Source organism: Astyanax mexicanus, chromosome 7 (assembly GCF_023375975.1).
Source record: "Astyanax mexicanus isolate ESR-SI-001 chromosome 7, AstMex3_surface, whole genome shotgun sequence".
Taxonomy (NCBI): Eukaryota; Metazoa; Chordata; class Actinopteri; order Characiformes; family Acestrorhamphidae; genus Astyanax; species Astyanax mexicanus.
Genome location: NC_064414.1, coordinates 42,691,995 through 42,712,471, shown reverse-complemented (window position 1 = coordinate 42,712,471; position 20,477 = coordinate 42,691,995). Strand labels below are relative to the sequence as shown.

At 38.9% G+C, this 20,477-nt stretch overlaps 1 protein-coding gene across 4 annotated transcripts; it reads left to right on the top strand.

Annotated features, from left to right (window-relative positions):
• Nucleotides 1-741: 741 nt before the first annotated feature.
• On the top strand, nucleotides 742-20,138 carry rufy2 (RUN and FYVE domain containing 2). 4 transcript variants are annotated; one of them, XM_049481282.1, is made up of 19 exons: nucleotides 742-926; nucleotides 1,547-1,713; nucleotides 6,113-6,286; nucleotides 7,261-7,378; nucleotides 9,823-9,924; nucleotides 10,428-10,551; nucleotides 11,080-11,144; nucleotides 11,250-11,315; nucleotides 11,437-11,506; nucleotides 11,598-11,699; nucleotides 11,923-12,039; nucleotides 13,480-13,647; nucleotides 13,782-13,879; nucleotides 16,458-16,577; nucleotides 16,816-16,945; nucleotides 17,138-17,232; nucleotides 17,369-17,417; nucleotides 17,938-18,018; nucleotides 19,103-20,138. In XM_049481282.1, the coding sequence occupies exons 2-19, from the start codon at nucleotides 1,638-1,640 to the stop codon at nucleotides 19,244-19,246; spliced, it is 1,899 nt and encodes a 632-aa protein (XP_049337239.1). In that variant the 5' UTR covers nucleotides 742-926; nucleotides 1,547-1,637; the 3' UTR covers nucleotides 19,247-20,138. The 4 variants fall into 4 exon arrangements, with proteins under 4 accessions (XP_049337239.1, XP_049337240.1, XP_049337241.1 ...); XM_049481283.1 differs by lacking the exon at nucleotides 742-926 and adding an exon at nucleotides 1,341-1,455; XM_049481281.1 differs by lacking the exons at nucleotides 742-926; nucleotides 1,547-1,713 and adding an exon at nucleotides 2,970-3,485.
• The last annotated feature ends 339 nt before the right edge of the window (nucleotides 20,139-20,477 follow it).

Below are 20,477 nucleotides of genomic sequence, written 5' to 3'. Positions count from 1 at the left end.
ATTAATTTTCTACCACTAATGTTTTGAAACAACGTTGATCTCCAATGCATATTATGTATGATCAATGCTAAAATGTATTAGTTGTACACATCCATATCACATTGCTTCAACGTCACGATTCATCGTTATGATTTTATATACATGTATAGGTTTTATTAATGGTTACTTAAATATGAATATCTTGTTTGCATGCTAATTTCTGCCAGTGGAAATAATTTCAGTGTGGAAAGGGACATTAAAATAAGAATAACGTTATGATTTAACATTTTTACGGTTTTATATGCATATATGGGTTTTATTAAACGTTACTTAAATTAAATATAAATAAAGTGTTTGTATTCGGTTATATAGCCTATACTGTGGTCTTACAGTGTTGTAAGGGACATTTACATAATAATAATAATAATAATAATAATAATAATAATATTTGTGGAAAGAACCTTTTCCCAGTCTCAATATTTTTTCAGAAGTATTAAGTCATGCAGAAGTTATTAGTCATATGTGGTTCCTGGGTTATTCCAAGATAAAAAATATATGGTATATTTTATATTATATATTTCCCGGTTGCTTTTCCCATTTCTTCCTCTTATAATTTCCAGCAATATTTTATTTCCCTAGATGCCTCCATAGTAGTGCCGTGTCACTCAGCACCATTTCCTCAAGGCTGGAGCTAACCTTCTCTGATTGGCTGACAGGCTATATTTTTCGGGTCCCGCCTCCTCTGCGTTTAGACCCGCCCCGATGTGAACGAGGCTCCGCCCCCTGGTTGTTGCGCCCCGCTGCACCCGCTGCACTCTGTGCTCCAGCACGAGATATCCCCTCCCCGCCCGGCCGAGCGCAACTGCAGCAAATGAGGCTCCAGCGCCTCACCAGCCGCCGTCCCGGTCCCACACCGCCGGCTCCAGCCTGAGAAACGCCGTGCAGGGGTAAGCGCGTGTGTGTGCGTGCGTGGTTTAGCTAAAAACTGCTGACTGGCTCTGATTCTGGGGTGTCACGTGCGTTTTGTGGCACAGACTGGTACCAGAGGAGGGGGGCAGTGTTTGTGTCCAGCTTTTTGCAAATGCATGTTTTCTGGATGTCCACATTGATGGTGCTCGTTTGGATGCATGGTTTGTTTCTGTGGTGTAGAATACTGTGGGTTTTGTGTGTGTGACTAAGTGTGTGTGTGTGTGTTATAGCTGCCCAGAGCTCACATCCCTGTTAATCTCCATCCATGTGTGGGATTGCCAAACAGGCGGGGAAAAGGACACAGGAAATAACAGTCATATGACAGTCTGACACTGAAAGGGCAGGGCAGCATGAAAGGCAGGGGGGACTAGCAGGGTGTTCAGAGTGCAAATCCAGCTTGTTTGTGTGTGTGTATGTGTGTGTGGCAGCACCACAGGTCCTAGATGTTAATATTTCATGATGTCTACAGGATGATTTGGAGCAGCAAATGCATGTTATATAACCCAGGTAATTAGTATTCCTCCTCCAGCTTGCTTAGATAGTCCACTCAAACTGTCTCAAAACTGAGGACGCTCAATCTTCGCTCTGTCTGTGGTAGGTCTAAAGGACTAGAGTTTACACGGGAGAGGGCGAGGTCAAGCTAAAGGACTGACCGGAGAGTGGAAGAGGCCCGAGCAGAACAGGCCGTAATGTACTCCCCTCAGAGTCTGCACCGCTGGGGCATCACCCACAGTGAGAGCATGGAACGCCTGGCCTACTGTCAAGGTAAGATGCAGCAGTCTGTACCAGTATGTTGTATATGTGTCATGTAGCAGGATTTCTTGGTGGGGTTGGAACATTGGTAATTCAGGTTGTTCAACTTGTTAAGGCTGGTCAAATTGATAGACCAGCTAAACCATCAAACTTAAAATTAAAACAAACCCTATGCTGGCCAGGAGTTAAACTGATCAACCAACTTGAACTGGACAGGCTGTTTTTCTGCAGGAGTGATATGAGAGCCACACTGTTATGAAGTCGTGTTAGCTTAGAATGTACAGTATCTCACAAAAGTGAGTCCACCCCTCACATTTTTGTAAATATTTTATGAGATATTTTCATGGCACAACACTGAAGATATGACACTTGTAGTCGTATATCAGTGTAAATTTGCTGTGCTCTCAAAACAACACACAGCCAAATCTAAACCGATGGCAACAAAACTAAGGGAGAGGGCCATCCTAGTAACTTTAAGTAACTATTGTATGATATAGAGAAATGAAAGGAACAAATGTATTTTTAGGAACTCATTCGTCAACCACCAGACCAAGACCTGCATGGTCAATTTAGGCTGGTCAGCCTGGTTAAGATGGTTGACCAGATTAGATTTTGACCATTCTAGGGAATGTTTGGTTTGAGTTTGATGGTTCAACTTGACCAGTCTACACTATCAGTATGATAATAAGCATGGTGACCAGCATGCCACGTCTGGTTGACCAGCAGGACAAAGCTGGTTGACCATATTAAGATATTACAATGCTAACAATAGGGGCCATAAAATTCCTTGGAAAGGCATGAATATTGTAGCGATATTTTGAGCAACAGCTGGAATTTATGCATTTTCATGGAAATAATTTGCAATCTGTTCCTTTATCTTACATAGTCATCTGACAATGTGACTTAATTTTAAGATGGTGGCACTCAGAGAAGTACCTTAAGATAGTGTGTGTATAAACCCCTTGGAATTCTACTCCTGTTCTGCCTGTCATTACTGAGGACTTTCCACTGCTTTCTGTAAAAACTACAAAAAAGTACTTGAGTTGTACATTTTAGAACAGACTACTTCCAATACTTAGGTTCAAAAAATGTTGATTACTTTGTGGATTAGTAATTCCACTTAATGGTGCTCAAAGAACACATCAACTTTTACTTAAGTCACTTGTGCTTTTACCCAGGTCTGGCTGTGATTAACTCTGAATTGAGCTGTAAGTCTTCAGTGTGGCCAGCAGATGGTGTTGCCCAGCCCGTGTCTTTTCTATGACGTTAGCCTTGCTGCTCCGCTGTAAACAAACCTGCGATGTGGCGCTTTATTACAAGCGCTCCGGTCCAGCCCCCCCGTTTAGCTGAGCGCACCCGCTGCAGTAGTACACGCTCCCGGCGGCGTTAGGCGTGTTTCGAGGCGTGTTCCGCGTCCGTGTGGCTGGTGTATGGGGCGCTACCCGTCGTGCGAGATGACCACAGCGGTTGTCAGGTGAAAGTCAGCGGGAGAGATTCGCTTTTCCTTTCCGCCATGGCCACACCTGCGCCGGAGCCGGAGATCAGCCTGGGCGAGGCGGAGAGCGGAAAGGAGAAGCCGCATGTGTTCGGGATCCTGCGGCTGCAGGAGGAGAAGGGCGGCGGGGAGAAGGCCGGGGTGAAGCCGCCGGGGGACGGGAGGTGGCAGGCGCCCATATTCGCTCTGGCTCGGAAGGCGTCGGAGACTATCTCTGGAGGCATCCATGGTCTCCCAAAGGCCGCCGAGCAGAAATCAGCCGCGTTTCCACACGAGTGGAGCGGTACGGGTAAGAGCTGGGGGCCGGGAGATAGAGAGCTTGTGTGTGGGGTGCTTATTGATACCAGTATCGATAATGATTGATGAAGCATAAAGCAGAGCACAGGAGCTTAGAGATAAATAGCTAGAGCCCAGCCACCACTCTCTCTGACAGCATCAGGCTTAAAGCCAATATTCTCCTCATTGTTAGTAGCCTATTATGTAATACCCCGCTATCTATCTACCATCCATCACCACAGCGATGATGCACATTAAACTGGTTAAGATAACCAGTGAACTAATTAGCTGCTCTGCTGTAAAGGCAGAACATAAAAGAACATAAAGCTTAAAGTAGCTATAGCTATCCACCCTTCTCTTGATCATGGGACCATGGCTCAGGGGCTCAGAAGCTCCACTGTGGGGGTCTCATGTGCTTTGCTGTGTTGTATGATGATGTCATCGCCTGTCTGAGAACAATACATCTGAATACAGCAGCGCTCCGGGCTATTTTTACATCAGAAACGTGTCAGATGGGCTAAATTTGGATCTCCAACAGTTCCTCAGTAGGATCTTAGATAGTCTAATGGGTCATAACGTGGTGCACTGCTAAAACACAGCGTAAGGCCAGATTTTGCTGGTAGCTTGTTTTGGATGTTCTAAAAATGGTCTAAGCTGCTGTTTAAGGTGGTTGAAAAGCTGGTAATCTCGATGAAAACATAAATGCAAATTACTAATAAGCGTAGTGTACTGTATGTTGCATTTGTTTTTTGCATTTTGGCCATGTTTTGGCTTGCTGAGTAGACCAGCATGGTCTTGTTGGTCATGATGGTAGAACCAGCTTGTTCATGATAGTGGTTGTAATGGCTATCTAGCTTAGTCAGGTTGACCAAGTTCAAAAACCAGCTAAACTGTTCAACACAAATAAAGATTTCATCATCGAAATCACCTACACTTCTACAAATCAATGTGCTGCAAATGGTTCTTTGATTGCAGACACTGAAGAACCATATTTAGTTTCAAAATGAATCATATTTGTAAAAAAAAAATCAATGAAAGCAAAATACATAGCAAATTGCACAGAGCACTTTGTATCAGTGCTGTTTGGTCGAGGTGGGTTTTGCAGGTTAATGATGATCTCACAATAGTGTGATTTTGTAATACTGGATATATTACATATATCTACAATGCCTCATGGAGTCTGTTGTACTAAAGAGGATAATTATGTGTTATGGATTTATTGGTGTCAGGTTCACAGAATCACAGACAACCAGTATTCTTCACAGAAGTTTTAACCTATTTTTAGAGCGCCCATGTTTCAATAAAATATCAATATTTCACCCCACATATCGATAATGTATCGCAAACAATACAGTATAATGTAAAAAATGTTTTTTTTTCCCAGCCACCCCTACTGTTTGTAAAACTCTGAACACAGAACTTACTCTTATGCTCTTTGCCCATCAATATCAACAATTCTATGCAGCCTATTTGTGTCTATTATCAGAGTTTAACTCTGGTAGTGGGTGTCAGATGTATGGTACATTCAATTTCTCAATTTGTGTAGGCATTTAATACTCTTCAATCCACACTGTCTTTTGTGTACCGGTAACACCTCATAAATGCTTATAAAACCCGCAGTGGACAGTTCTGTGGATGGTAATGATTGAGAAATGGTGGCGTCTGTGTAGAATTGTCCAAAAAAAAAAAGGTCAATATTTGTAAAATATCACATCCACTTTTAATGCAATATTTCTCAGGTCAGAATTCTATAGCTTTCAAAAGTCAGGAGACACAGTACCAGTTGCTGTCCCATAACATTTGGCATGTCTCTGTTTTTCTGTAAAGCACGAGTAGACTGATAACTCACTGTGATTTTCAGTAAATTATTGTTTTTTTTTTGTTGTTCACCACAGGTGACTGACACCTGAAGCCTCATTTAGCTTTTTTTTTACTTTGCCACACCTGCAGACTTCCTGAATAGACACACAAGGTTGTGAAATATGATTCAGATTGGAATATTTCACACCTGCATGCATCATCCATTGGCACACATTGATGCACACAAACACACACACACACACCTAGATCTTTCATAACCATTTTTGTTTGAAATTATATATTGTGATGTTAATTGAATAAAATGATATTGTTGTCATGGATAATATTTTGGGATGCTCTCAAATTATTTGGCTGAATATTAAATAAGGAAAAATACTTAATATATGATGTTTTCAACAATTAATCATAACCAATTTGGAGTGGCACACTTTTTATAAATGCAGCAGTTATAAAAATCTTTTTATTAAACTTGCAAAAATGGCTAAAAGGCCAAATACCTTCGACCAAATGAAGAATTTTCTTTAGTTTTGGTTCCACGCATTTTTTTTTGTTTGTTTATCTTTAGTAATTGACGTCGGCTAAAATGAAGGTTATGTCCATTTATTGTATGAGAGTCTGTAAGAGTCTGTGATGTAATTATTGTAACAGGCCTACACACACACCTTTTCAGCTACAGGTTAAACTTTAGCTTGTCTTTTAGCTGTTAGCTAACTCGCTTGGCTACTGATTGATCACAGAGTTTTCTGTCATACTTTATTCATTTTCAGGACCACACTGATGTTTTCTGTCAACAGCGGTTTTGTTTGTTTTGTCTTTCAGCCTTCCGTGACCCTATGGCAATGGAAAGAGCCAACTTGCTCAACATGGCCAAGCTTAGCATTAAAGGCCTGATAGAGTCAGCGCTTAGCTTCGGACGGACCCTGGACTCTGACTACCCCCCTCTGCAGCAGTTCTTTGTTGTCATGGAGCACTGTCTAAAGCACGGCCTCAAAGGTAAATTGCTTAGCCCTATTTATCCTTCTTCAGTTGATGGTGATGCCTGGTTAGCCAGTATAATGCATGGACTAGTTTTCCAGTTGTGGGTTTTATCTGACTGGGGACCTGGGTGTGTATAGTTAATAGGACTTGAGTGAGATGTTGTTTTAAACCTTAGAATGGCAACTATTTTGCTATTTACTGTGCAGTTGAATGCAAAGGTTTGGGACACTGATCAAATAACCCCCTTTTTGTTGAAATCCAGATTACCAAATGATCAAATTATCTTTGCTTAATTAGACATATTAGGAAACAATATGAATATACAGTGCTGTATGTTGGGTTATGCTTAGTGGCTTACAGTTAGGTAATTAGCTGTTCCCAATATGTTAAATTCACCATCATAGCAGCTTCATAGAAACCACCTTCATAGGTGCCATATCAGCCACCTAGCAATACCACAACAACCACCTGGGGTACCATATCAGCCACCTAGCAACACCACAGCAACTACCTGGGGTACCATATCAGCTACCTAGCAATGTCACAGCAAACATCTGGGGTACCAGATCAGCCACATGCATATACATATTTAAAAAAACTGTGGTATAGCAATAATGCTGAACCAGGTGTAATGTGAAAGTAAAGGAAAGAAAGATGTTTCTGTATTAGCACCAATTAAAACGATTGCAGTGTTCACTATATTATTCACTAATACCAGGTATCATCCCAGTGCTAACTGCTGACAGTGTTTCATCAGTATTTTTGGCAGCAGGCAAAGAATCATTACAGGAAATAAGCTGTAGATGAATTGGGGGGGGGGGGGGGGGATACAGTAAATACACTGTTTATAGCACTGACACATCATCTGAATTGAACTGATTCACTCATGGATGAATAATGTCTTTGATGATGTTTACTGGAGATGCTTCTGATCTGATCTGGATCTGGATACGTGCTGTTTAGTAAACAGGTTTTTTTTTCTGCTTTAGTGAAGAAGACGTTTCTTGGATACAACAAGTCGCTGTGGGGGCCTCTGGAGATGGTGGAGAAGCTGTGCCCGGAGGCGGGGGAGATCGCAGCCAGCGTTCGAGACTTACCTGGCCTTAAGTATGGATCAAAAAACACTCATTAATTCTTTATGCATCTGATAGACTTGACAACGTGGTTTTCAACTCTGAATGATGCAGATCATGGGTTCTTAACTTCTGACATAGTCCCTAAAGGGGTGATTCTATACTGTGTGTGTTCCTGGAGCTCTTAAAGCTTGTCATAGTAAAGTTCAAATGTTGTAAAACAACAAACTATAACCACAATATTTACTGTATTTTGTAAAAAAAAAAAAATACAACTTTATGTCTTACCACATGACAACACTTAAGCAACCACATCAATTACCATAGCAACCTCCTAAAATTTCATTACAACTACTTTGCATCCACCTAGAAACACATTAGCACTATCATAGCAACTGTCTGATATACCACGGCAGTGTCTTTGCCACACTGTAGCAGCCGTCTAGTGACCACGTAGCAACACCGTAGCAACCACCTACGATAAAAAACAAACGCATATATCTGATCAATCCAAAAATAGTTCTTCAGTTCTGCTTTCTGAGCTGTTGTACTGAAACTGCAGCACTGTTTAGCTAGCAGCAAGTCTGGCTTATTTTCAGTTCTCATTCACAAGCTTTGCATGTAGGATTCTCTATTTCAGATACAGATCTAATTTAATTCTGCTGTGTCTGTTCTGTTAAGATCTATCTTTAGTGCGTTTTAAGATAATGAAGGTGTTATAATACCGCTCACATCTGTGGGAAAACACCTACCTTTCCACTGTCCTATTTCCCTGTGGCTGGTCTTTACATACACTTTAAAACAGAATGGGGAAGTGAAATTTTCAGTTCAAGTTTCTTGACACAAACGAAACCTGCAACCACAGTTTGGACTGGATGTGATGAAACTGCGCCGGTCCTGCAACTGGGAAAACGATATTAATATTAACAAGATAATTGCAATTAAATAATAACAATATATTACACTGCTTTGATAAGTGTAACTGAGTTGGTATGTTGCCAAGCTATATCAGCTGATACGTAGAACCAGCCAGAGCTTAGATTAGCAGTGTATAGGAGATTGTATTGGAAATTTAAAGGGCATGCTGACATAGGAAAAAAAAAAGGTGGTAAATCCTATTTTAGTGTTTTAGCTGCCAACTTGTTGGTTTTACCAGTGTAATTTTAGGAGTTTTCTATTACATTTGGCAGTACTTTTGTCCAAAGGGACTTACAATAATGATGTACATGTAGTAACAAAAAACTTAAAAGTACAAAGTTAGAAAAACATTTTTAAGCAGGGCCTAAAGGAAGCCAAAGGGAAATAGTGGTATAGAGGAGGAAAGGAAGGGAAGAAGGAAATGAGGTTAGAAGTAGTTTGTTAGAGATGTTAGGAGAGTAAGGGCTCTCTGAAAGCTCTGTCTTTTCCAGCATTTAATCATTTAAATACTTTCTTTATCCAGTGCATCCCAAGAAAAGTGTATTGCTAATGAAATTGTATCAAAGTAACCACAAAATTCTGTTGGTTAGTTCAAATAATTTTGTATTGCCCACCTTTAGTTTGACTAATTTCACTGCCCATCAGAAAAGTGAGTGCTGTATTTTTCACACTATAAGGCGCAGCAGCTTATAAGGCATACTATTAATGAACATCTATCCATTTGACGATTTTTGGGAACATGATAGAATTTTTAAAGGTCTCATTCCATTGTTTTTCATTCGTTTTAAAATGTCTAATTGTGGTCTCTAGTGTGAATGAATGCCATGTAAGTGTGTTTTTTTGTGTAAAAAAGTGCTCAGGTATTTCTATTAAGCCCTGTTTTAATTCACTGAATTAGAGGTCTCTGAAGAAAGACAGGATTTGGGCTCTTGCTCATAAATATTCATACATGCAAACATATTGCTTCTGATTGGCTAACAGCACTGCAGCAGTGAATTCCTACCTGCCTTACCTCAGTCAATTCTACAGCTCTAAAACTCAAAGGACAAAATGTTTTCAGAGATACAGCCTTAGTTGTAAAGATATAGCACTGAGTGCTGGTTAAACTTACCCCTTAACATTTACTAATCATCACACTCTGAGCGCCGTTATCAATGCTGCAAGCCGAGCAGAGACTGTCGCCCCGGTGCCGCTCTTTCAGCAGCCGCACGGTCAAGGGTATTAAAACACCCCAAATCATCCCAGAATATTTAATTGAGCACCGTTGTTCCAGAGAACACAATTCTACTGCTCCACACAGTTCAGTGCTGGATGGGTGTTTAGTGGATTTACACTACAAGGGGTGTCCACAAACATTTGGACATATTATTTATGTGTAATAGAATGCTTGGTTTAGTTTAAAAGCTAACCTCTGCTAGATGCACCAAAAACGTTATCCTATAGTGCAGAAACAGCTTACCTGAAAACGCCTCTGCTTGTTTTTGTACTGGTTTTGTTTGACCGTACGGAAGACTGCTTTTTCACAGTGTGTGTGTGTTTGTTTTTGTGTTTGCCTGTCAGAACTCCACTGGGCAGAGCTCGGGCATGGCTGAGGCTGGCACTGATGCAGAAGAGATTAGCAGACTACCTACGGGTTCTCATCACCCGGAAAGACATACTGAGGTGAGGCCTGTTATAGTCTTTATACTGGTGCAGTGCAAAAGGAATTCTGTTGGAATTTAATACAACTTCAACTTTGCAAGTTTACAAACAACCAGCTCCAACTAACAGCATGTTCCAGCACGGTTATATCATGTGACTCACTCCTCCCATCTCCCAGTCCCCAGTGATATTAATAGATTATGCAACAGCTGGAAACACTCAATACTTCCTCATTCAGATATTTGTGCTGAGTGTGTAAATACATTGTGTTGTATACTGAGTTTAGATACTGGTTTTAATCTAAGTTTATTTTATTCAAGTTATTTCACGGTACTTAAAAAAAAAAAGCGCCACTTTGCAGCTAATTGAAATATGCAGCTATATCAAAGAATATTAGTATAAAATGTACAATATGGAGGCCACTCTTTGTTTATCCGTCTACCTTTACATTGTGCTAATTTCCCTTTGAAGAATATTTCAAAAAAGCATCATCAGGATTTTTCTTGTTTGTGTTTTTTTTGTAGTGATTTTTATGAAAGCTCTGCAGTAATGCTGGAAGAGGAGGGGGCTGTCATTGTGGGTCTCCTGGTGGGACTCAACGTCATTGATGCCAATCTGTGTGTGAAGGGCGAGGACCTGGACACACAGGTATAAGAAAACTCCCACATAGCTTGTTATAACATGGTAAACGCGTAGGCTTCAGGCCGATAATACTCACTTCTGAATGGCCAAATGGCTAACATGGTTAGTGGGTAATGCTAATGCTGCTCCAGCAGTGCTAACTTGGGTTAGCAGCACACTACAGGCCGATATACTCACCTCTGAAAGGCAGAATGGCTAGCGCTTAGCGGGTAATACTAATACTGCTGGAGAACTAAACTGAAACTCCTGTCTAATGCTGTACTTCAACAGAGTGGCTTTACTACTCCTTACAACCTGATCGGTAAAATTCATACATAATGCTCACCGAAAATTAAAGTATTTTAAGTGTGCCTTATAGTGCAAAAAATATGGTATAGTAGTATGTGGTGTGTATTGTCACTGTGTATTTATTTCCCTACAATATCAAAATATCATAGCACTGCACACGTAGGTAGACATTTGTAGGCTACACACAAGCTATTATTATGTCAGCCGTAAATTTGAAAATCATATAAATGTATTAATATTTTTCAGGTTGGGGTGATCGACTTCTCCATGTACTTGAAAAATGATATTGACGACTACAGAAGTGAAGAAAGGTGGGAATTTGTTTCACTGTGTTACTTTATTTATAATAACTTTGGCTGTATTACATGTATTGTACCTCACACCTAATAATATCCTATTTAACTGTTCCTAAATAGAAATGGACAGATTGCAGCAATACTGGATCAGAAGAACTATGTTGAAGAGCTAAACAGACAGCTCAAGTGAGCATACCTTTTTTTTTTTTTTGTGTAAGCACGTAAGATATGCATGATGATATTAATTTCTGAAACCATTTCTCTGCCTGTAAAGTCATATCTATGCCTGTGTGTTTCTCTGCTTCAGTTCCACTGTACAGGGTCTGCAGGGACGTGTTGACTCGTTAGAGAAATCCAATTCTAAACTCATTGAGGAGGTACTGTGGTTTCCTAGTATCCAGAAGAATATGCGTTGTCCTTTATGCAGACAGATGTGGCATCAGCAATTCTCATTTTGTTTTCCTGTAGTTGGCAATAGCAAAAAACAACATCATCAAGCTACAGGAAGAAAATCACCAGCTGCGTACAGAGAACTCAGTAATTCTCATGAAGGCTCAGCAGCGCCTTGAGGTAATGTAGCATCTGTCTTATTAATGTGTATCACGTGTTTACTAAAGCAAGGACAAGAATAAAGAATGTTACATTTGAAAAGGCTGAATGAATGCATAGTTTATAATAGTCTTAATCTACAGCCAGCATTATGCAGACATTAACTCACACAGTTAAATGTACTTTTTATGTACATATATTTTCATTATTGTAAGGTTAACCAAGGTCACTTGTCTGTACCCAGGTTGCAAAAGGGGATGCGAGCTGTGAGCTGGACACGTATAAACAGTCCAGGCAGGGCCTGGATGAAATGTACAATGAGGCACGGCGGCAGCTGCGGGAAGAATGTCAGCTCCGGCAGGTCTGTACAATCCAAAACCAAAAACATGTTTAAATATTCAGAATCTTTTGAGCTCTTCTTCTGAAGAAATTCCCATTTGTGTTAGTTGTAGTTACAGTATTTACTGTGATCACAGCAGATTAATTAGATCTGACTTGTCTGCTTTTAGTGATACAACAATGATTTTACAATTCAACAAAAGATCTTTAAAAACCTGTGTGTTTTTTGGGGGCAGTCTGCTGCATTAAATATGATTTTGCTAGACTTGCTTAATTCACCTTTCCAGACTTCCCAAGTCTCCCAGAAGTTGCAGGAGACTACCACATATTAATAACGGCTCCCTAATTCAAAGATTCAAAGAGTTTATTGTCATGTGCTCAGTAAGAATAAATTATTCATTTGCTCCTCGCCAAGTATGCCACATAAAAACAAAAGTGGAAAATATACAATAAAGCAAGAAATACAAACTTAATAAATATAAATATTTAAATGGTGTTAAATTTACATCCAGGATGGAAATGTGTACATGATAACAGTAATGTGTTACGGATATTATTTACAAGTAATACATGATTATCTACAGCAGTGAAATATGAAAAAAGTGAAGTTCAGTAGTGCAATTATACAATTTTTGCTGTAAACAGAACATATGCCTCTGAGAAATGTCCTTGATATGTAAATATGTAAAGAGTAAGGTGCAGGGTTATTTCTGAGGTAGGTTCAAGAGTCTGGTAGCAGTAGGAAAGAAGGAGTTCTTTAGCCTGGTAGGTTTAGCCTTTCACACTACTATACTTCCGGCCTGAAGGCAGAAGTGTGAACAGTCCACGCTGGGGGTGGAGATTTTATCTGATGCCCACAAGTCAGATAAAATCTCCCGGAGTCTAGAACGAGTAAACCCAGTGGCCCAAGAGTGAACACAAACACGCACGCAGGCGGCCCCCAATCCAATCGTGTGTAGGAAAGAGAGGTAGAGAAAGGCGTTCCCCTTGTTTGCATAATCATAAAAACCTCCCTTAAATTATTTTTTTCAATTTGGGATGTCTGCCCGGCCAAGAGCATGCTAGCCAGTGTTCAGCTTCATTCACAATACAGTACCTCACAACTTTTACAGACTTGAGCATTTCCAAACTGTTCCTAAGGTTCTATTCCACAATTATTGGCATGTCTGTTATATTAACAGCTGTTCAGAGCCATGATTGTTTATCTTTGCGTTTGCATTAAGTCAGAGTAAGATAAGATAAGATAAGATAAGGGAACACTTACTAAAGGGTAGTGTTTATAAGGCTATATGACACATTTATCCTTTCATGACTACTGGCATACACCTATATAAACAGTTGTCAAGGCTTATTACAAGTGAGGTATATTAGATGATTTCTCTATAAATATGTATGTAGTGCTACTGATGAGCCGTATTTTCATCTTAGAGGTATTCAGTGAAATAACTTTTTCGTATTCTAGGATGTGGAGAACGAGTTAGTGGTACAGGTCAGCATGAAGCAGGAGATGGAACTGGCCATGAAGCTGTTGGAGAAAGACATCCATGAAAAGCAGGACACTTTGATTGGATTACGGAATCAGCTAGATGAAGTAAAGGCCATTAATGTGGAGATGTACCAGAAAATGCAGGTATCCTTTATTATCATTTTTTTTATACTTTATAGCAAAGACAAGATATTATGGTCTTTGAAATGCATTTCATTCATTCTGCCATTCAAACAAAGTGGAACAAACTATGATTTATTTAATTTAATTACAAACAGACCTCTGATGATGGCATGAAACACAAAAATGATATGATCGCACGACTGGAGGAGAAGACCAATCAGATAACAGCTACTATGAGGCAGCTAGAGCAAAGGTGAGTGAGGCCCAGAATATCCTAATATTTAAATAGATTTTATAGGATGCTTGTTGTTGTAATGCTAAGCCATGTTCCTGAGATGCATTCAGATTAATAACCCGCAGATTCAACTTATGGGCATAAACCAACTTTTTAATTTCCAAACTGTTTAATTTTCTCAGCATTGAATGACTTTAGATGAAAATAAAATTGCGATTTTAATGTTTACATTGAAACCAAGCATATGTCAGTCTGAATGCACCTTAGGAGATGTCTATGCTATGTTTGTTTTATTTTAGGTACACATTGAGTAACATCAGTGTAGGCCTAGCAGAATTTGAGCTACGTGGCTCCAGCATTGCTTATACTGGCCAGGCTAGCATGCCCAGTGCTCTGCATGTTGTTGTTTCTCTCAGAGATGTACTGAATTACTTTATTTCACCTGGCGTCTCATGCGTTGGTGTTTTTGTGTTACTGGGTTGTGTGGCGTGGTGCTGTCAGGCTCGCTCATGTCTCTGTCCACACACACACACACCATCCCTCCCTTTCTTCTCCATTAATTTACTGCCATCTTATTTGTGATAATTTTAACAAGTGCATTGCTTAACAAATTCTCAAACTTTGGATGAAATTCACTGATGTTTACATCCTCTTTCCCTTTTTGTTCTTCCCTTTTTTTCCTATTCTTTTCCTCATCCTTCTGCCCCGTGTAAACGCCACCATTTTACCCCTCACCACACTGTTCAAATCTTTTACTGCACCAATTACAAAATAAAAAACAGTGATAAAGACCTGCTCAGCCAGACACGAACTCTTGCCATGTCGTTTGTAAAATGTGCCAGTACAGACACAGAGCATCAGTACAAACTTGTCAAAGATATTTCCTTCTGATATTAAGATAAAGTCACTGTTTTGTCATGTAACACAAAGTGTCTGGCAATATGCAGTATCGTGAATTTAATGGGTTTGGCTGTTCTATATTAGCCTGTTTTTAAGTTTTGTTTATTAGAGGACACTTATTCTTTCCCCCACATATTGTTTTAGTGACTCCAGCAAGGTTCTCTCTTGTGGTATTGTAACATGGCACACATGGCCTGTACAATTTTAACAATAAGAAAAAACAGTGAATATGCTGTGTCTTTTATCCAGATCATTAATAAATTTAAATGTTTTAAAATATTTCTAAACATTGTGAGTTTTTTTAATCACAACACTTCTTCTAATTTGAATTTTAGAAAGTCACATACAGCTCCGGGAAAAAAATGAGATCACTTAAAGATGATAAGACCAAATTGAAAACCTCTGGAATATAATCAAGAGGAAGATGGATGATCACAAGCCATCAAACCAAGCCAAACTGCTTAAGTTTGTGCACCAGAAGTGGCATAAAGTTATCCAAAATCAGTGTGTAAGACTGGTGGAGGAGAACATTCCAAGGTGCATGAAAACTGTGATTAAAAACCAGGGTTATTCCACCAAATATTGATTTTTAACCTCTTAAAACTTCATGAATATGAACTTGTTTTCTAAATTAAATTATTTGGGGTCTGAAAGCTCTGCATCATAAATGACAATATTTTTATTTGGAATTTGGAAGAAATGTCTGTAGTTTATAGAATAAAACAACAATGTTCATTTTACTCAAACATCTACCTATAAATAGCAAAATCAGAGAAACTGATTCAGAAACTGAAGTGGTCTCTTAATTTTTTTCCAAAGCTTTATGTTTTATAAAAAGGATATTTGTCTAAATGTTTTAACTAGGGGTGTAACAGTACGTGTGTTTGTACTGAGCCGATACTTCCCTTGAGCCGAGTCCCCTTAGCCTGCAGTAACTGGTTATTTCCAAGCAACACACCAATGAAACGAATTCTAAAGAAGTAATGGCAATTCAGTTTCTAAACAGCTTCATAGTAGAATATTATCTTAAATAGTAGACTTTCATGTGATGCTTGCTTCATCAGAGAACCACAATCTAGGGAAACCCAGCCCTGTAGCAGCATTGTAATGATGATGCCTAAACAATATATATTGTGCAGCCCTACTGCACTGCCTTCTAGTCCCAATAACATTCACACTACAGGACTGGGAGTTGCTGATATGTTGAGATATTAAACCTGCTAGATATTTGTTGGTGACTTGCAAGTCATCTGCAACTTTTGAATCACGTCTATTAGCAATGTCCAAAGTAGTCTGTGTATTCTAAAACCAGCTAAAATTTTACAGTGGAAACCTGGCATGAGATTATAAGCATTTGGTGGGTTTTGCTGCTGTTTTCCTGTTGTTCCAAACTGCAAAACTAAAACTGAGCTTTGTTTGGAACCATAACTTCTGTGTACTGTCACGCACCCCTAGTTTCCACCTAAAACAACCCTAATGCCTTTAACTGTGACGTCGCTTGTGTTTAAAATTTCACTTTTCAACACTTCTTTTTCTTTTGTCTGGTTATTTGCGTATTTGTTGCCGGTCTCTCGTGAGGTAGCTTGCCTGTCGAATTTTAGCCCTTTTTATTTTGGCCATTTGTTCCATTCCATTCCCACCCCTTTCCCTTGTGATCGGAGCCTCAGTTTTACCCAGTTGGTTTGAATTACACCAGATTGCAGGACGCTGAGAGGGACCGCCTGAGTGCCGAGGACGGAATGCGTCGATTCAAGCATGACTTCGCCAACAAAGCAGACAGCCTCCAAAAGCAGATAGCCCAGAGAGAGAAGCAGATGTAAGTCCAGAAGCTACTGTGTTTGATCTTTACCCCGTATTTACGCCAGTCTGTGTGTTTCCTTCTTTCCTTCTGCTTCCCCTGTTCTGTTTCTTTCTCTCTGTTACTGACAGAGTGCAGACGACTATCATTCATTTTTTCTTTCATTTGGAGATTTGAACTGTTTTTTAAAGCAATTTTCATTTTTTAAAGTCACAGGATATTTAATCAGCTATGTATTTTGTTTGTTTTTCTGCAGGTTGCAGCTGGAAACGGACTTGAAAATCGAGAGAGAGTGGAGGCAGACCTTACAGAGCGACCTGGAGAGAGAACGAGAGACCGTCGCCCAGCTGAGCGCTGAGGCTCAGCAAATCAATGCACTCAAAAAAGTAAATACAGACAATGGTCTTTTATTTTCTGATTTATCACAGTGATCAAGGGTTAAACTCAACATTAGGACACATTTACTTTTCTTATATTAGTTATATTTCAACTCCAAAAATAGCTGAGAAGGGTCATTATTTGTTTGGTTTCATATTGAAGATAAAATATATAAAAAGGTCTTGTGTTTTTTCTGTCAGGAGTTCCACAGACTGCAGGATGAAAACACACAGCTGAAGGGGATTTGTGAAGAACAGGAGCAGGCACTAGAGGAACTGGGCTGCAAGCTCAGCGAGTGAGTTACTCTGTGTATACACCACATTTATTTACAGATTGATTTGATTTATTCGCTACTGTTCAGTCTAGCTGCTTTTAATTGATTTATTTGTATATTAAATCAGTGCTGTTTTCCATGTTTACCTTCACATTAGGTCAAAACTGAAAATTGAAGACATTAAAGAGGCCAATAAAGCACTTCAGGTATGTGCTCTGATTAAATACATTTAATGGATAATAAAAGGTGGTTAATGGCAGGGCTGCACAAAATATTGTTTCAGCGCAAGTCAACATTGCAACGTTAGCGTGTGCAGTAGTTAAGTTGCAGTGTCACATGAGCCAGATAATATCAAAAACATGAAAATGAACAAAATTCTCATTTTATTTATTTAAACACTACAAACAAAAATAGCCTGTAGGTTTAACTCTAGCTCATTTATTCAACAGTGCTAAAAATATACGAATTGAACAAAGCGCACTTTCTTTGTTCCCAATTAATTTATACATAAAATGATTGAATGAATAAATAAACAAAGGTAAAGATGCTTTACAAAACAATACAAATCAGTGTCACCTAACATCTATACACAATCTTCTCATAGGACAGACAAATGAATTGGGATACATGAGGAAAGTGAATAACTACACTAGATTTTTATTTTGCTGGAGGGAAAAAAACATTTCACTTTTAGCACTTGGTAAATTATATGTTGGATCTTTTCAGGGTGGACAGGTGTGGCTCAAGGACAAAGATGCCACACACTGCAAGCTATGTGAAAAGGAGTTCTCCATCTCCAGGAGAAAGGTCAGTCGCCATCACAGTATATTTTGATAAATACCTCCCTTAAGGGTTTAAGGCTTTTTTTTTCAGAAACTCCTTTTGGTTTTAGTGATATTCTAACTTTCCCACTTTATTCTCTCTCTCTCTCTCTCTCTCTCTCTCTCTCTTTTCTTACTAAAAACGTTTTAGTTTAATGTGAGCAAATTTGGTGGATGGAAAACCCACTTATGATCTAATCATCTGCCTTTTTTTTTTTACTTACTAAAAACATTTTTAAAGTGAGCAAATTTGGTGGATGGAAAACAGACGTGCTGCACTTGAATGTAATTTTCAGCATTTTTGATATTCATACTACCGAGAAAAGAACATAACTTTTACATTTTCCCTGGTGTTTTTTTTTTTTTTAAAGAGGTATTTCATCTCATCTTAACCACAAACACCTAATTTAATACATATATGTAGCAAGATAGATTTCCCTTAACCTTTTAAAATACTTAACTCAGTCTAGACATATGAAACCAAGTGTATGCCACAAATAGCCAAATATGTGCCAAATAAGTGGCAAAAAAGTGGCAAAAAAAAACAACAACCAACTAACAAGCAACCTTTCCTTCACTGTTTTTACATTTTGTTTTTAATGATATTCTAACTTGTCCATGATATTCTCGAAAAATTTCTATTTAAAAAAAAAAACACTTTTAAAACTATTAAAATGAACAAAACTTGTTTGGAAAACCCACTTATGATCTTAATTGTCTGCAAATGATGTGCTGCACTTAAATCTAATTTTAGACATTTTAAGCAGTAATATATGTGGGAGTATCCTACCTTTCCTATTTACATTTCTATTATTTCATGTTACGATTTTTTTAAAGCCATTTCCATAATAAGTATTTGACCTCCATCTCCTAGTATTGCTTAAAATAACATCAAATGTCAAATATGTTTAAGTAAACAATAAAGATTATAGTTTAAATAGGGTGTCTCACTTTTTCACAGAACTGCAGACTCTGGTTTTCCTACAGATGCTTCATAATTAAAGTGAAAACTTTCATGGTTTCTGCCATAAAAATCATGCTCATAATCTCTCACTTTCCTCTTTCCACAGCATCACTGCAGGAACTGTGGGGAGATCTTCTGTAACGCCTGCTCGGATAACGAGTTACCTCTCCCAGCTTCTCCCAAACCTGTTCGAGTGTGTGATACATGCCACGCCCTGCTCCTTCAGCGCTGCTCCTCCAACACCACATAAAATACACACCTGCGCACACACACTCAAAACTACGTGCTGCCAAAGTGGCCAGTGTTGGCTTTAACTCTGACTACCATGTTTTCCTGCATCATGTCAAGCTAAGTGAAGGAGACCAAACGGCTGCGCCTGTTCCTCTCAGTGTTCGAAGTTTACATTTCTGACGGGAGTTCTGCCGAGCTGCCCCAGAACAGCACACCATTACAGGAGCTGTTCGGAATAATGTGAAGTGCCCAAAGAAGGACGTATGGTGGACATACTGGATCTGTGTCCTTTTTATAAAGCCTCAGAATTGATCAGTTTGCCAATAAATGTGTAGAGCACTACAAGTAGCGAGCAGCACTAAAGCGTACTAATATTACACATAGGTTAGCTACTTATACAGGACAACATTCCAGGCCCTACTGTAAGAACACTTAAAAAATGTACGTTCCTTTTACCATCGAGCAGTGTACCACGAGAAAGTGTTGTCGAAACATTTTTTTTATTTTTTTTTTTTTTTATTCAAATGAATGTGTGCTGGACCTTTTTCACAAAATGACAATTAAGCACTAAAGCTTTCAATGCCCCTTAATCGTGATTAAGGTGGAGCTAGCACAGTCACAGTGTCCTGTACATGATCACACAGAAGTATTTTCATTCTGTAATTAATGAAAAAGTTGTATTTCCACACTATAGAACTGGTTATAGTTCAGTGCTTTTTCTTTTCTTTCTTTCTTTCTTTTGCAGAACTGGAACACTACCCACTGTAAATGCTGCATTTATGGTCATCTTTGTACGGATGGGTTCTGGTTAAAACTGTTATGAAAACAGTTAACTATTTGACATTAGGTTTCAAATGTGAAACACTATTTCAACTGTACACATGTCTTTACTAAAGCTGAGAATTCTTCCAGTTCATGTGCTCTCTTTATTTATTTATTTATACACTGCTCAAAAAAATAAAGGGAACACTCAAATAACACATCCTAGATCTGAATGAATGAAATATTCTCATTGAATACTTTGTTCTGTACAAAGTTGAATGTGCTGACAACAAAATCACACAAAAATCATCAATGGAAATGAAATTTATTAACCAATGGAGGCCTGGATTTGGAGCCACACACAAAATTAAAGTGAAAAAACACACTACAGGCTGATCCAACTTTAATGTAATGTCCTTAAAACAAGTCAAAATGAGGCTCAGTATTGTGTGTGGCCTCCACGTGCCTGTATGACCTCCCTACAACGC

What these genes read in the sequence shown, in the direction of transcription:
- rufy2 (XM_049481281.1), top strand. Translation starts at nt 3,215, where the DNA reads ATGGCCACACCTGCGCCGGAGCCGGAGATCAGCCTGGGCGAGGCGGAG. An exon ending in ATGAGGCAGCTAGAGCAAAG is followed by an intron (nt 13,880 to 16,457) that starts GTGAGTGAGGCC and finishes GAATTACACCAG; the next exon opens with ATTGCAGGACGCTGAGAGGG. An exon ending in CTGGGCTGCAAGCTCAGCGA is followed by an intron (nt 17,233 to 17,368) that starts GTGAGTTACTCT and finishes CCTTCACATTAG; the next exon opens with GTCAAAACTGAAAATTGAAG.